The 16,225-nt window shown below is 50.3% G+C and overlaps 1 protein-coding gene across 3 annotated transcripts; it reads left to right on the forward strand.

The window, feature by feature from the left end:
• Positions 1-9,943: 9,943 nt before the first annotated feature.
• On the forward strand, positions 9,944-13,803 carry Nkx2-1 (NK2 homeobox 1). Of its 3 annotated transcripts, none has more exons than XM_050138872.1 (3): positions 9,944-10,252; positions 11,487-11,872; positions 12,762-13,803. In XM_050138872.1, the coding sequence occupies exons 2-3, from the start codon at positions 11,500-11,502 to the stop codon at positions 13,505-13,507; spliced, it is 1,119 nt and encodes a 372-aa protein (XP_049994829.1). In that variant the 5' UTR covers positions 9,944-10,252; positions 11,487-11,499; the 3' UTR covers positions 13,508-13,803. The 3 variants fall into 3 exon arrangements, with proteins under 3 accessions (XP_049994829.1, XP_049994831.1, XP_049994830.1); XM_050138874.1 differs by lacking the exon at positions 9,944-10,252 and adding an exon at positions 10,686-10,762; XM_050138873.1 differs by lacking the exon at positions 9,944-10,252 and having other exon boundaries at positions 11,136-11,872.
• Positions 13,804-16,225: the final 2,422 nt, after the last annotated feature.

Raw genomic sequence — 16,225 nt, forward strand, 5'->3', positions numbered from 1 at the left:
GGAGGTGGGTGGTCCTTGGACTTCCCACAGGGCAGAGAACCCTGATTGCTTTTTGGGCTGACGAGGGAGGGGGACTTGGTTGGGGGAGGGGGAGGGAAAGGGGAGGCGGCGGTGGGGAAGAGACAGAAATGTTTAATAAATAAATAAATAAATTAATTAAAAAAAAAGGGTTTTTATGGAGAAAAGGAGGGATCTTGAGTTGAGGAGATCTCTCTAATTTCCAGTGGGCCCTCTCAATACCACCAAAAGCATCTTTGTAAGAGAGAATCACAGAAACACATGGAAGAGATTATGTAAAATCGGAAGGCAGATTGAAGAAATGAAGTCACAAGCCAGAGGCTTTCGAGAAGGGCCAGCAAAGGGAACAAACAGCACAGCTCCTGCGAGGAGCCTGTCAGCCTGCTGACACAGTCTCTTCAGACTTCTGGCTCCCCGGAACTGGGAGAAGCTGAATTCGGGTCTAACGCTTCGAGTTGGTTGTAATTTCTTACAGCAGCCGCAGAAAACTACTATCATCTCAGGTGAATTACCTTACCTCCCACTCGGAAACGAACAAACACATTTTGGTATAGCTCTAAAACTGGAATGCTGGAAAACTAGAGAGATGGCTCAACAGTGATAAGCACTAGCTTCTCTTCTGGAGGACCCAGGTTCAGTTCTCAGCATTCATATGGTAGTTCACAGCTATCTGAAACTCCAGTTCCAAGACACCTGACACTCTCTTCCGGCCTCTGCATGCAATTAGCATGCACAAGGTGCACAGACGAACATACAGGCAAAACACCCACATGCATAAAATAAAATTTAAATATAAACTGGTATGGTATTCATGAAAAATGAAGAAAGGAAGGCTCTTTAAGCATCAAAATTGGAATGCAGAAAATATTGTTGGACCTCAGTAATTATAAGAAGTTAATAAAAAACAAAATAGTTGGATTGATTTAACTTATGAAAAAGTCTAAAAAGCTACACACTGTAATATATACAGTAACCAAGGACACAGCATTAGTCACCCAGTGTTAGGGTTGTGTACACAGACGAACAGGGTATAGGAATTATGAGGGGGCATACAGAGTTCTGGGTATTAGTAATTATAGTCATTATCTTACTTGTGGTAATATTTTCATAGATATACACAAAGGTCAAAACTTAACTAACTTTTATATAGGAGGTATAGGTAACTTAATGTGCATCAATATATTAAAACTGTACAAAATGGGACAAAAAGTGAACAGCTTTGCTTAGTTGCAGATCAGGTTGCAAACAAGTAAGAAGGAGGTAGGGGGTTTGTTTGGGGTCATAGATCGCACTGTGGACTGTGGAAAGGGTCGTAGGGTAAGCTAGAGTAAATCTAGGTTAGCCCGGTGGCTGGAGCCAACAACAAGGCAGCTGGGGCAGGTGGCCATGGCCAAGAGAGTGGGAGGAGAGAAGCACTTATGAAGAACTGGGGCTGGATTTAGGAGAGATGGAGACAGAGAATGAAGAGGAGGAAGGCTGTCTGGCTAGGGTGCTGCTGTGAGCAGAGCTGTGTACCACTAAAATGTGTATGCTGCAGTCCTAACCTGGAGCTACTGTGTTTAGAAACAAGACCTTTAGGGAGTGCGTTAATCTATGTGCTTCTATGACTGCATACACGAATATGCCTGTTTTTAAAACAACACAAATTATTTCTCTCAGTTATAGGGAAGACATAAAGTCTAAGATCAAACTGACCGAATCTGATGGAGACCTTGCTGCATCCTCTGGAAGAGAGGAATGCTATGGATTAACATGGCAGAAGAAAGCAGGGACAAGCTGCCAGGTGACGCATGAAGTCTGTTTTATGAGAGGCTAAAAACCATTAAGCAGGAAGAAGCCATCATAACCACATAGGCTCTTAAAGGCACCCTCTCTTAATCCTAACATATAGATGATAGCTGGATTTTAGAAGGGACACTTTCAAAGTGCAGCAAAATGAAGTCAAGTCATAAGCATGGAACCCTATCAAAATAAAGTCATGGTCTTATAAAAATATATGTTTCCCAGAGCTGTAGCAATGGCTCACCCACTAAGAGTATGAACTATTCTGCTAGTGGACCTGGGTTCTGTCCCCCAGAACCCACATAATAGCTCACACCCATCTGTCACTCCAGTCCCAGGGGATTTACAACCAATCATATGTAATTGAACTCCAGTTCTAGAGGGCATGACATCTTCCTCTTTGGCCACTGCAAAACATATACATATAATATATACATATGCAATAATATATAGATAGATTTCTAAAAAAAATTTCAGTGTGTAAGTAACCAGTCTGACCTTTAGTTACAGTAGCCTAAACTGACTATTAGGAGAGTTTATTGGAAGAGTCAGGTAGTTGGAGCAAAGACTATAGGGATATACTCATGGTGTTACTACATTAAGAGCAGAAACAAAAAAAAAAATCATGAGACAGCCTTCATAAGTTTGTACTGGAATATGTCAAGTGTAATGGGCATATACAAGATGAAACAGATTAGAAGGTAATTCAGGAGTATGAGAGAGAGGTTGGTTAAAGTGCGAATTTCAGAACTTTCAGAAATAGGTGACGATTTATGAGCCATGGGGATAAATATACATGACAGGAGTTCAACACTGGATTCTGAAATGTCAAGAGACAAAAGAAGGGAGCTAGGATGGAGTAGTGACTTTGAAAGAACAAAGTCTCTACTTAGTTTCAAAGTAAATCCTTAGTTGTAAGCCCCTGTAAAACGTTTTTTATTAAGTTACATACTTGCAATATACAAAGGCACAAAGTAAACATTTCCATCCAAAAGGGAGAAATGCAGGCATAGGAGTAAAAGAGCAAAACAAAGCAAAAGGGAACCCCAACAAGACAAACATCCTATTGCTTGATGCCCAGCATCTAGGGTATGGGCTAGTAGCATGATGTAAATTCCAATAGGGTTGGGCAAACCTACCCATATGCCTTGTGGTCTACAGCCTGTGTGTAGCCGCTTTTCGGACAGTTCTCTGCAGTGCCTCCAGCTTCCTTGATGTGCACAGCCCTGGTTTCTCTGACATGGAGGCTCCATCACAAATTAGGGATCCCTCCCAGCCCCACCCCAGGGAGCTGCCTGCATACATTATCTGGCCTCAGCAGCCTTTCCCCCTCTGGAACCGGGCCAGCCTCTGTGGTCTTGAGCCCTGGCATTCATTATGCTTGCAAACGGTGCTGAGTTCTGTTACTAGCCTGGGAAGAAACCAGGCCCCTTTCCCGCTGCTGCAATGACCTCTGAGTGCATTCACCTGTGCCTCAAACTAGGGACCCATTTCCCGGAGGGCCCCTTTCTGGCACACCACAGAGCTCTCTTCTCTAAGCAAAAGTTTCTCCAGTGGCTTTGTATGTTTATATCCTGGAGATCTCACCTGGTAGGTGTGACCCCCCCAAAGAACTTTACTATTGCCCCAGTGCAAAATATGTGGGTTTTCTTTAATTCTTTAAGCCATGACTGTCACCTTCTCTACTCTGTCCACCAAAAATGTGTTCTTTTCCTACGCCAACTGCCCCCCCCCTTTAAATGTATTTCTGTGTTACTTCTTGCTCCTGGTTTTCAGTGTTAACTGGTTAAACATGAGCAGTAATAACTGTGTTCCAGCCTGCATGACATACTATCTTAAAATTTCCTTAGTTAGTCCATGCAATTAACCTGTGGACAGGCCTGTGTATAATGCCGCCCCCGGGCAGGTGGTCTGGGTCTATCAGTGAAGATAGTTCCAGAAAACTTCTGAACCCCAGAACTTTGGAAGCTTTTCTATAACTTCCTGGGCACAGAGCAGAACCCCTCCTGTCAGGCCACCCAGCAAGTACCTCTCATTTCTCCAGGCTTCAGAAGTGCAGAAAGGGAAAACCACTTCACCACCAAGCGCATGTCCACTTGCCCTCAGACTTGAGGAGCGAATCCAATTCCTGTAACACAATTACAAGTTAAAGTCTAATTAGATGAGGAGTTTAGATATTGCTGTGGCTTCTACAGTCCTAATTTAGACAAGGGCTCTTTCAAGTAGGTGCCATGGTAATTCTAAGTCAACCACAAACTATGAGGAGACCTATGAAAATCCTGACATGTTGAGCGAATGAGTAGTATGACGAATAGTTAAGTTCAAAGAATGCCTGGTAGGTTCATTACTACCAGTCTCTTCCAACTTACCAGGTTTACCCAATTAGTAGCAGAGCTTTCCCCCTCGACATTGTAGAGTTGCACTTCTACTCATGACCAGTAGAGGGCGCCGCGGATTGCCTCGGCGGGCCAGCGAGAGGAATCAGAATGTCAGGTGGAGATTATCAAAGCGGCCCCAGACATTACCCTAGCCATCAGAAACTTTTCCTGGGAACAAGTGATGGAGAGGAGGAGCGAGAAAAGAAAAGACAGAGGTCATAGAAGAGTAAGACGCTGGAAAGGAGAACCGCGCTTTCACAGGACTTGAAGCAACTTCGTAGGAAATAATGCAAACATACTATACGCAACACAAATATGAAAGGTGATAGAAGGCAGAAAGAAGGAGCTTCGATCACCTAAAGCTGAATGAGAGAGCGCTCTCCTGGCATGCAAGAGGCCCACAGTTCCAACCCCAGCACCAAATAATAGCATAAAAGCTAAATGAGGGTGACCAGGTCCTGGGCAAAGCCACTGCGCCCTTCTGAGAACCTTTGTAGTATGCACTGCCTCTAAATATTCTTTTACACTTTTTTTATTTTAGCTTTTTTTTTCATTTTACATACCAACCCTCCCTCCCCCTCTTGTTCCCCTTCCATCTTCCCCACACCCAAGCCCCATTCCACTCCTCAGAAAGGGTAAGACCTCCCATGGGGAGTCTATAAGATCTGGTATATCAAGTTGAAGCAAGACTCTCCCCCTTGTATCTAGGCTGAGCAAGGTGTCCCTCCAAAGATACAAAAAACTAGTTCAAGCACCGGGGATAAATCTCAGTGGCCCCACAGACTGTCCAAGCCACAGAACTGTCACCCACATTCACAGGGCCTAGTTAGTTCCTGTGCGGGTTCCCCAGCTATCAGTCCAGAGCCAGTGAGCTCCCATTAGCTCGGGCCAGTTGTCTCTGTGGGTTTCCCCATCATGATTTTGACCATTTTGCTCATATAATCCCTCCTCCCTCTCTTCGACTGGACTCCAGGGGTTCAGGCCCGTGCTTAGCTGTGGATCTCTGCATCTGCTTCCATCACTTACAGGATGAAGGGTCTATGATGACAATTAGGGTGGTCACCAATCTGATTACAGGGGAAGGCCAGTTCAGGCACCCTCTCCACTATTGCTAGGAGTCTTAGCTGGGGTCATCCTTGTGGATTCCTGGGAGTTTCCCTAGCTCCAGATTTCTCCCTAACCCTATAATGGCTCCCTCTATCGAGATAATCTCTTTTCTTGTTCTCTCCCTCTCTCCCTCCCCCAACTCAACCATTCTTTCCCTGGTGTTCTCCTCCCCGCTCCACTTCACCTCTCTCTCCCCTCCCTCTCCCAATTTACTCAGGAGATCTTATCTGATTCCCCTTCCCAGAGCTTTCCTTCCTACAACTCAGCGGGTAGATGGGGTAGATCGGAGGACTGCAGTGTCTGAAGCATTCTTTGGAGTAGTGCTCACTGGCTGACGTTCCCATTCCCCACGTCCACTCAGAAAAAAAATGAGTACAGAGACGAGGGCAGCTCTCAGCCAGCTCAGAGTGTGCCTGGCGCTGCCTGCTTGCTGTATCAAGAGAGCATCCGGTCTGCCACGTCTGGTGTCCCCTCTTTTCAAAGGACGATTTCTCTTGGCTTTGTAACCTACTCTCGAGATTCACTCCTGCCTCAAACCCTGTCCCGCCAGGGGGCGTCCCTGGAACTCTGAAGAGAGTGAAGGTTTTGGTTACAACTTGGGTAAAGATTTCAAGACCATAACCTCTAAGAGGGCTTGACCGGAGGGAAGAGCAAGCGAAGAGCCCTTCTTCCCCCATCGAAGACTGGGGTGCTCTTCTGGCAGAACCTAGTCTTCAGAAGAGCGGCTCCCTTCTCACAGGAGAGGAAGGTACAGCAGCCTCCACGATGACCCTCCCCTTCCCGCAGTCTATCCCCATAAGTCACGATTTAAGAAAAATATCTCAGTGGTTCTAGAAAATCAAGCTGGGCAGCGGAGGGATCTCTTCGTTGGAATACTCCAAAGCCCTGACGATCGCCTTACCTAATGAGGACCCCAAGGAAGCTCTCAAAGCTAGAGAAAGCACAGGAGAGATCCTGGTTAACTTTTCAGAGACCAGATGACAGATGTCATATTTGGAAGGCACTACTTGGATCTCTGGGTTGGAGAGTAGTAACCGCCACCCACTCCCAACCCCATTTCTGTTGTTCCTAAGCCAGCTGGCCTCCTCCTCACTCAAAAAAAAAAAAAATCGTGTGTGTTTCCTGCATGTATGTATGCACACACCTGGTGACACCAGATCCTTTGGAGTGGGAATTACAGAAGGTTATGAGCCATAATGTGAGTGCTGACAACAGAATCCAGGTCCTCTGCAAATGCTCTTAACTTCTAAGACATCCCCCAGGCCCTTCGAGTTCTCTTGAGCCCAGGCCAGCTCAGCCCAGTTCAACCCAGCACAGCACAGCACAGCAGGCGGCACCATACAACACAGCACAGCCCAACACAGCCCAACACCACACAACACAGCCCAGCACAGCAGAGATCTTACACCTGCGGCGGGCATCAGAATATTGGATGTTGCTTCTTTTTAGACAGCATTAGAGGCTTGGTCCCCAAGGTTTTTTTTTTTAAGTCCAAAACACTAAATCAAAATAATTTCTGTGTGCTAAGGACTTTAAAGCTGATCAGACTGTCTCAGCACCTCATCATGGACCATCAAAGTTGCTGACACAGCAAAGTAGGGAGTTATATGAGGCAGGCTTCTTCTTCTTCTTCTTCTTCTTCTTCTTCTTCTTCTTCTTCTTCTCTCTCTCTCTCTCTCTCTCTCTCTCTCTCTCTCTCCCTCTCTCTCGTGTGTGTGTGTGTGTGTGTGTGTGTGTGTATGTGTGTGTGTGTGAAGGGATTTGCTCCATTACACATCCTGAAAGTGGTAAAACTAGGTCACAAACAATTCCCAGGTTTCTGAGCTGTATTCAAGGGCTCCTTCTGCTCTGAAAGGTAAGAGAAATGGGGGCACAAAACTTTCCTGGGATCCCCTCTTTCTCAGGGTCTGTTACAGAGTGACTGTTCATTTCTGGAATGCCTTAGGGCTAATATGGAAACATCGGGTGGGGAGGGGCATGTCTAGACCCTCAGAAGCTGAATGTTCCGACTTAGCCCACCTAGCATCTGATAGAGCATGGGTTCGATGAGTAGCTGTGAAATGAATCGTGGATGGCAATGAGAGTCGGAACTGTGTAACGTTAGAATAAGCAGACTTAGTGCCCTAGGGAGATGTGAAGGGCTTCATGAGTAGGAAACAAGCAAGCTGAGGAGTATCTAGGTGTCCGCGGTTCTGGTTTGGGAATCATCTCCCTTACTTCCTAGCTTGCCAAGCTCCAAAAATTGAGAATTTCACTTAATTTGCCCAGTGAGCACTCCCTCCAGGTCTTCCGAAGACAGTGGAGGAAAAGAAGGGAGTTTCCCTCTGCCACACTGCTGCAAAGAGTAGAGGTTCCTCTGCTCCTCTGGGGTTGAGCCTGGGCTCGAGCCTCCACAGCTCTTTGAATTCTAACCAGTGGGATTCACGTGGTCCTTTGAGGCTGAACCAGGGGAAGGTTCACAAGGGCTGGGCTATGTCCTACCAGTCACTGGGCTCAGCCCACTGACAGCACGTTAGTTGCAGTGCGGAAGAGGCCATGGGAAGAAGACTAGATCTGTGGATATTAATCCACAGCTACAGGGGGAAAGCCCTCTGGTTTAACTCGCATGGGCCCTACGCAAGATGAGTCAGAGAGGCAGCACGCTTTTTCCTTGGAAAGAGATGTTGGGACTTGAGGGAGAGACTCCCAAGGCCTTTGCAGAGAAGAGCTCAGAAATAAATACAGGGCCTTTTTGTGCCATGAGGCTCCTGTGTATTCAGTTTTGCCCTTATCGGTGCCAGTGCTTAGGGAAAATAATGCAGAGAGGTGGGTGTTTAGGAAGAGACCAGGATCGTGAGGTTTGGGCCACAGGATGCTGCAGAATCCCACCTCACCCATCCACCCACCTCCACACACACACACACACACACACACACACACACACACACACACACACACATCCAGATAGGAACTGGTGGTGCAAGCTTGGGAAGGTTGGAGCTCAGCCCAGTTCCCCTCCCCCGCCAAGGGTAAAGCCACAGCGGCTGCCAGACCCTTTTACCCCTCCAGCTCCAACTCCCACCCCTAGCTGTCTAGTTGGAAATGGGGTCCCCAGTGGTGGTAGAGCTAAAACCAGGCTCTTCACACTTTCCCAAACTGGCCACCAGCTAGTGTTCCTGAAGGCCTAGGCTGTGTGACCTAGAGACTGTGGAAGAGGGAAACAAACCTTTCACTTCAGTCTGGCAGGCCCCTGAAAAGACAAGAGATTTGATAATACCTGCAGAAACTGAAATATCGACCTTAGCAGCGCGCTTAATATTTTTTTTCCCCTCAAAGCTTTGGGCGTGTTTTGATGCGCCCGATTTAGCTTAACTCTAATAAATAAATAAATAAATAAATAAATAAATAAATAAATAAATAAAAATAACCTTTTGAGAATGATCTCCTTCGGTAAGTGGCATTGAAACGGAGAGAGACACTACACTTGGTGCTTCTTATGACGACCAACAATTATAAAAATAGAGGAGCTAAAGGGACACAGGCTGCCAATGACTTTCTACTAAGACCCCATTCCTAAGACTGGCAGGGCTGGGTCATGCCTTCAGACAAGGTCTGCTTTCCTCCCGCGGTTCACTTGATCCGGGCATAGCCTCCCATCCCTGCACTCTAGACACCTTAGACCAAAGAGCTGTCGACGGGGTCTGAGCTCATCTTGAGAGCGCCCCCCAGAGAAGTCCCTGAGAAAGGAGAGCCCAGAGCTCAGCTTTCCACTTGCCTTTAGCTACACAAGACACAGAGCATCTGCCCGCTTAAAGTCAGGGTTGCCTGCTCCAAAGCCACCGTGGGGGCCGTGCGGAAAAATGCCGGCCCAGATGGGAGGCCCGCGGGTGCTCAGAACCTTCGCGACGGAGGTAGGTGGTGAGGAAAGCTAATGTTAGTAGAGTCGTTGGCTTTGTGCTGAGGGACTAGAGAGCTCTCTTCAAGGAGAGGGTTGAGATCTTAAAAAGCAAATAAAACAACTTTCCATACTATAATTGCTATTAATGGAAAGGAGCCTACGCTGAATTAAGTAGTTCAAAACTGCTTCTTCATTATCGGGAACTCCCTCACTACAAGGAGGGGAAAGAAAATGTGAAAACAAAAACCAAAATCAAGAAGCCTCCTTGACTGGCCGCCGAAGTGTCTAGGAGGCACCTGCGGGGCCAGGAAGCGCTCCGCCCTCCCAGCCTTTAGCACGCCAAGGAAGCTCAAATAGCAGACAAACAAAGCAAAAACAAAAACAAACAAAAACGAAAACGCTTAATTTCCAAGGAGAAAATCGGAGGTGGTTTCCAAATCCGTGTCACGCAGGGCTTGGCTGGGTAGCCCACTCAGCTGCTGATCCGGGCCTGGTAACAGCAATGAGGCTGACGCCCCCGGCCCCGCTAGGGAGCACAGCCCACAGCTCCCCCTTGCCAGGCGCCCAAGGACCCTCAAGGCGCGGGGCTCACACTTGAAGCCTGGGAACGCTCAGACAGGAAACCCACTTCCTCCTAAGCAGTTTCTTGCTAGCCGGATGAGAGGCGCCCAATTGAAGCAGAATGATCCTCATCTACTAATATCCAGCGTGGCCACAAAGCGACCGGCCATTTACGCCGCCACTTTAGACAAAGATATTTGGTTATTCCCGGGGAAGCGAGTGCACTTTTGCATGGCTGAGCTCCGGGAGGAGGCGAGCCTCAGCCCAGCCTCCCGCCCGCTGGGATGCGGGCGTCGAGATATTCGCCTCCTCCCGGACAGTGAGTTCCACCCGGGTTCAGACTCAGTTCCACTCTACAACGGACCCGCGGGCGCTCGCTCGGCTGCCTGCCCGGGCTCTCCCTGAAGCACCAGAAGGGAACGCAGCGGAGATCTGGGCTGGAGTGCTGGGGCTGTCATGGTCTCGAAAAGTCAGCACCAGCCTCAGAAGCCGGAGTATCCAGGCCATGGGCAAGGGTCAGGGGCATCAGGTTTGTTCGAGATGGGACAACTTCAGTGGTGGACTCTCACGTTAATGCCAGCACCCTTGTCCTCCCTGCTCAGAAGGCCAGCGGTGTTCTTGCCTGGGCCGGCAAAAGGGGTGGAGAAAGGGAGCGGTGGGGTGGGGTGGGCTGGGGGGCTGGTCCGCTAAGAAGCCAGGAGCTTGGGGGGGTGGGGGGCGCGGGGATCGGTGTCAGCCTCCCGGAGGCAGTCGTTCCCTTACTCAGCTCCCCCTCCGCCCGCTAGGATTCTCTCGGGTAAGGGGAAAGGGGGCGGGGAGCAGAGGTGTCCCTCTGACAGCGGCAGAAGAGGCGGACAGACTGACAGACTCATAGACCAACAGTGCAGCCCCCGGGTTCATCCCCCCCCCCCAGACTCGCACACTCTTTTGGTGGTGCCTGGGGCTCAGCGCTGCGAAGCCCGATGTGGTCCGGAGGCGGTGGGAAGGCGCGGGGCTGGGAGGCCGCAGCGGGAGGGAGGAGCAGCCCCGTCAGGCACAGGTGAAACCCCGCTCCCCGTACCTCAACCTCCTCTCCCCCCAAAGACCAGCCCCTGACCCGGGAACCCCGACCGAACTGGACCACGGGTTCCACTTTGTAACTCCTCAAGTTGGTTGCAAAGCAGCATTCACCTTCCTTCCTCCTTTCCATCCCTCCTCTTAGGTTACTCTCTACCCCACCTCTGGACCTCCGCTCTGCTCTCGGTTCCCTCCTCCTTTCCCTCCCCCGCCTTTTCCTCGCGCGCCACAGGCACCCCACAAAAATGGGGGTGGGGGTGTCCAAGGGAGGGGGGAAGTAATGCTTTGGGTCTCTCTCTCTCTCTCTCTCTCTCTCTCTCTCTCTCTCTCTCTCTCTCTCTCCTTTCTCTCTTTGAGACCTAAAAATCCTGACAAGTGAAGCTTAAAGGTGTTTACCTTGTCATCAGCATGTAAGCTAATTATCTCGGGCAAGATGTAGGCTTCTATTGTCTTGTTGCTTTAGCGCTTATGCCCCGCCTCTGGTGGCTGCCTAAAACCTGGCGCCGGGCTAAAACAAACGCGAGGCAGCCCCCGAGCCTCCACTCAAGCCAATTAAGGCGGACTCGGTCCACTCCGTTACGTGTACATCCAACAAGATCGGCGTTAAGGTAACACCAGAATATTTGGCAAAGGGAGAAAAAAAAAGTAGCGAGGCTTCGCCTTCCCCCTCTCCCTTTTTTTTTTCCTCCTCTTCCTTCCTCCTCCAGCCGACGCCGAATCATGTCGATGAGTCCAAAGCACACGACTCCGTTCTCAGTGTCTGACATCTTGAGTCCCCTGGAGGAAAGCTACAAGAAAGTAGGCATGGAGGGCGGCGGCCTCGGGGCTCCGCTCGCAGCTTACAGACAGGGCCAGGCGGCCCCGCCGGCCGCGGCCATGCAGCAGCACGCCGTGGGGCACCACGGCGCCGTCACCGCCGCCTACCACATGACGGCGGCGGGGGTGCCCCAGCTCTCGCACTCCGCTGTTGGGGGCTACTGCAACGGCAACCTGGGCAACATGAGCGAGCTGCCTCCTTACCAGGACACCATGCGGAACAGCGCTTCGGGGCCCGGATGGTACGGCGCCAACCCAGACCCGCGCTTCCCGGCCAGTAAGTGAGGCCGCCCCGCCGCGGGGCCGCGGGCTGAGCACAGGAGGCGCGGTCATTGCGGCCCGCGAGGTGCGGCGCTCGCCAGTTATGCTAGGCATGGGGTGGGCAGCCGGGCAGCATCGTCTAGGAGTGGGGTGCGGGAGCTGGACCTTCTTCCCCCCGCTGGGCTAGGGTTTCAAAAGAGGTTCCTAGTAGAGCTGGGGTCCTGCGGATAGGTGCTGGCACTCAGCAACCGCAAGTGCCAACTATTGACTAGGCGCGGAAGACTTCAGCGTGCCGTGGGAGGCCCACCCTGAGCTGAGAGCTCGGGTCAGCGGAGTTGGAGGGAAGCAGGCCAGGCCAGGAGAGAGGCCATCCTGCTGGGTCGCATCCCAGCGCCAGCCTGGTTGCCTAGCTTTCTAGAAGTCTCTGGGCGGGTTGGGAGGGCGCACAGCTCAGCTAAATGGGCTGAGCGAGCAGGTGTCCTCACCTAGCGCTCACGAGAGAGAAGACTTGAGGCCAAGCGTCTGGAAGCTGGGGCTTTAGAAAGGGAAAACTCCCTTTTGCTACCCCCTGAAGTTGGGGTCTACCGCGCATTCCCAGCTCTCTGCGCCCCCCACCCCGGGCTTCCCACCCGGCTTGGGCACGAAAGGAGCAGAAGCAACCTCCCCCCACACACACACACTGTACATTCTGGTTCTAAAGAGACACTAACACCGACGAAGAGTAGTTAGGCTTGAAACCCATAAACTCTTCGACGGCCCGGCCCGGGGAAGGCACTAGCCTCTCCCCAGCTAGATGGGCCAAGGTGAGGATGCCATCGAAGGTTGGGGCCGGCGGGCCAAGGGCAAGAAAAGCAGGCTTGGCCCGGCCCCGGCCCCAGCCGACGCTGTGCGTTTGTCGCTTACAGTCTCCCGCTTCATGGGTCCGGCGAGCGGCATGAATATGAGCAGCATGGGCGGCCTGGGCTCGCTGGGGGACGTGAGCAAGAACATGGCCCCGCTGCCTAGTGCGCCCCGCAGGAAGCGCCGGGTGCTCTTCTCCCAGGCGCAGGTGTACGAGCTCGAGAGACGCTTCAAGCAACAAAAGTACCTGTCGGCTCCGGAGCGCGAGCACCTGGCCAGCATGATCCACCTGACACCCACGCAGGTCAAGATCTGGTTCCAGAACCATCGCTACAAGATGAAGCGCCAGGCCAAGGACAAGGCAGCCCAGCAGCAACTGCAGCAGGACAGCGGCGGCGGCGGCGGCGGCGGAGGGGGCGCGGGTTGCCCACAACAGCAGCAAGCTCAGCAGCAGTCACCGCGCCGGGTGGCCGTGCCGGTCCTAGTCAAAGACGGCAAACCCTGCCAAGCGGGAGCCTCTGCGCCGGGCGCCGCCAGCCTGCAAGGCCACGCGCAACAGCAAGCTCAGCAGCAGGCACAGGCGGCTCAGGCGGCTGCCGCGGCCATCTCTGTGGGCAGCGGTGGCGCGGGTCTAGGCGCACACCCAGGCCACCAGCCGGGCAGCGCAGGCCAGTCCCCGGACCTGGCGCACCATGCAGCCAGCCCCGCAGCGTTGCAGGGCCAGGTCTCCAGCCTATCCCATCTGAACTCTTCGAGCTCGGACTATGGCGCCATGTCCTGCTCTACCTTGCTTTACGGTCGGACCTGGTGAGACGTGGGACCCGCCAGAGCCCCGCGCGGCCTCACAGCTTCACCTCTGCCCGCCACAGACCACCTTTCGCCCAATGCTCCACGTGCTTCGACTTTTCTTAAGAACCTGTTTGTGTTTAGACCAAGGAAAAAGTACACAAAGACCAAACTGCTGGACGTCTTCTTCTTCTTCTTCTTCTTCTTCTTCTTCTTCTTCTTCTTCTTCTTCTTCTTCTTCTTCTTCTTCTTCTTCTTCTTCTTCTTCTTCTTCCTTTCTTCTTTCCTCTCTTCATCTTCTTCCTTCTCCTTCATCTTCTCCTCCTTCCTCCTCCTTTTCTTCTTTTCCTCCTTCTTTCTTCCTCCCTCCTCCCTCCTTCCTTTTCTCTTTCCTACCTAAAACTTGTGGATTATTTTTTAACATAAAACGAAAATAGAAATAGCCAAGCAAACTCAGCCCCTTACGGATTTTTTAAACAGAGAAGGACGTAGAACAAACAGGAGAAGTCTTTCTGGTGGTTCAAATGGGTTCCCAAGCTTGGGCATGGCACAGTTTTGGAGCCTGCTCTATGCTACCATGGCCCTGGACTCTAAAGACGGCAAACTTCCCTCTGGATGCGCTCTGCCAGCAAAGCGGACTTGCTTGTAAATACCGATTTTTTTCCCCCAGAAGGGAGAAGACGGACAGGAGCTGGCTAGGGGAAAGATTCTTCTGCATATCCCACTTGTACTTGACACAAAGGAAGTGCCCCCTCCCGGGCCGCCCTCTGGCCCTATAGGTTCAGTCCAGGCCAGGCTGGTCCCTCAGAAATTGTTTTAGGTTTGATGTGAACATGTAGCTGTAAAATGCTGTCAAAAGTTGGACTAAATGCCTAGTTTTTAGTAATCTGTACATTACGTTGTAAAAAGAAGCCCAGTCCCGGCCCCCGGCCCCTCACTTTTTAAAAAGGGCATTGACAAACCTGTGTATATTATTTGGCAGTTTGGTACTTGCAGCATCAGGTTTTTTTTTTTCTGTTGTAACTTATGTAGATATTCGGCTTAAATATAGTTCCTAAGAAGCTTCTAATAAATTATACGAATTAAAAAGATGCCTTTTCTGATTAAAACCCTTTCTTTTTGTTTGGTTTTGATTTGGCTGTGCATGGACTGGGGGTGGGGGTAGGGGCTCACCACTAAGCATGATGGGATCCCAATTATTGGGTTTGAGCTCAGAGATTCTGACCCAGGTTAAAAAAAAAAGCTAATTCCGGAGTTTCTATCCCACCAAAGAGGGGATTTTGTTCAGCTTTGAACTTCAGTGGAATAAAATCCTGAGTAGTCTTGGGACTATTACATAGAGAGGATGCAAAGTAAACTAGTTCTGTAGAAGGGGGAGGTAGAGGGAGAGAAGGGGGGGAGAGAAAAAACAATGGCCTTTTTTTTTAAGAGTCAACCTTCTGTTTTTTAAGAGCTTCAGAAGCTGGTCTTACACATCTGACCTAATAATTAAAATGGTGGACCAAGCCAGTCATTTGAAAGAAGCCTGAAGGAGCTGTCATTTTTAGTGAATGAATTGTTTCTGTACATTTGGATGCCAAACCTATAGTTGTAGCTCTCACCCAGTCTCCTCACACTTAGAATCTGTGTCGTGCCTGTTTCCAAGGGTGACGTGGTTTTGACTTTATTTGGACAGTCTAAAACAGGATCCCTCCCCGCTACCTCCTCCCGATCCCATCCCAGTGGATCCTCCGTCTTATGGCAGTGTGGACTTGGTGGCCAAGTTAGGGATCCCTCTAGTAGGACATTGGGACTTGACCTTTCACTCTTGTATCTCAGTGCTTTCAACATCTGGGGTCTTAAATCTTTGCAGCAATGAATCCCTCTCCTACCCCTAACTTTTTATCAATTCCCCCCAAACAGAACCAAGATCATCTTAAACTCCCCCCCACACACACACACTGTGATTGTTTTTTTCTTTCCATTACCAGATAGTGTTCTGGGAGAAACAAGTCAGGTTGTGACAGGTGTGGGCGGTAGTGGTAAAAGAGTGGTTCCGGACAGAAACTACAGCTCCTTGGATGAACTGTTGCTTTTTATGAGTTCCCCCTGACAAACCTGTGCAGACAAGGCAGCCCGTGAGCTGTCCATAGGCAACCCTAGCAGCCCTGGGTGCCCCTGGTGCTTGCAACGGTTTGTGGTGGTGACTGGTTAACTTTTGGCACGTGTTCTGTTCATTTTTTTTTACTCAGGTGTTCAACTACTCCCCCCCCCTTCTCGCCTCCCTTCTTCCCTCCTTTCTTCCTCTCCTCCCTGTCATAAGCCTCTAACAACTTTTCCTGGTTCTCCACTCCATCAATCTCCCAGGATCTTGTTTTTAGAAAAATAATAGTATAAACTTGAATCCAGCAGTCTTTCTCACTGATGTGCAGGGGATTTCTGTTTTACAGGGCCTTAGGAATGGGAGCTAGGAGTAGCTTTCTTCCTTAGAAAACTAATCCTGGCTACTGGAATATGGCTTCTTGATATCTGATATTCTGAAAGGATAATTGGTTGAGTCTGCTGAGATTCTACGTGGGGGGAGAGGGTCCTCTCAGCAGACTTCATATTTTGCAAAAACAAAACCAGGAAAGTTTAATCATTTCTGTTTGATAGGCATCTGAGATTCCGGGACAAGGACGGCAGTGGTGACTGTCCAGAAAAGGCAGGTGTTGGCAGCTGATGTTCTGCTCCTAAGTGGGGGTGTTGGGGGGATGAATTTAAC

This window comes from Alexandromys fortis, unplaced genomic scaffold, assembly GCF_014885135.2.
Source record: "Alexandromys fortis isolate MF-2015 unplaced genomic scaffold, M_Fortis_MF-2015_v1.1 scaffold_35, whole genome shotgun sequence".
NCBI lineage: Eukaryota > Metazoa > Chordata > Mammalia > Rodentia > Cricetidae > Alexandromys > Alexandromys fortis.

What these genes read in the sequence shown, in the direction of transcription:
- Nkx2-1 (XM_050138874.1), top strand. Translation starts at nt 10,686, where the DNA reads ATGTGGTCCGGAGGCGGTGGGAAGGCGCGGGGCTGGGAGGCCGCAGCG. An exon ending in AGCAGCCCCGTCAGGCACAG is followed by an intron (nt 10,763 to 11,486) that starts GTGAAACCCCGC and finishes TTCCTCCTCCAG; the next exon opens with CCGACGCCGAATCATGTCGA. An exon ending in AGACCCGCGCTTCCCGGCCA is followed by an intron (nt 11,873 to 12,761) that starts GTAAGTGAGGCC and finishes TGTCGCTTACAG; the next exon opens with TCTCCCGCTTCATGGGTCCG.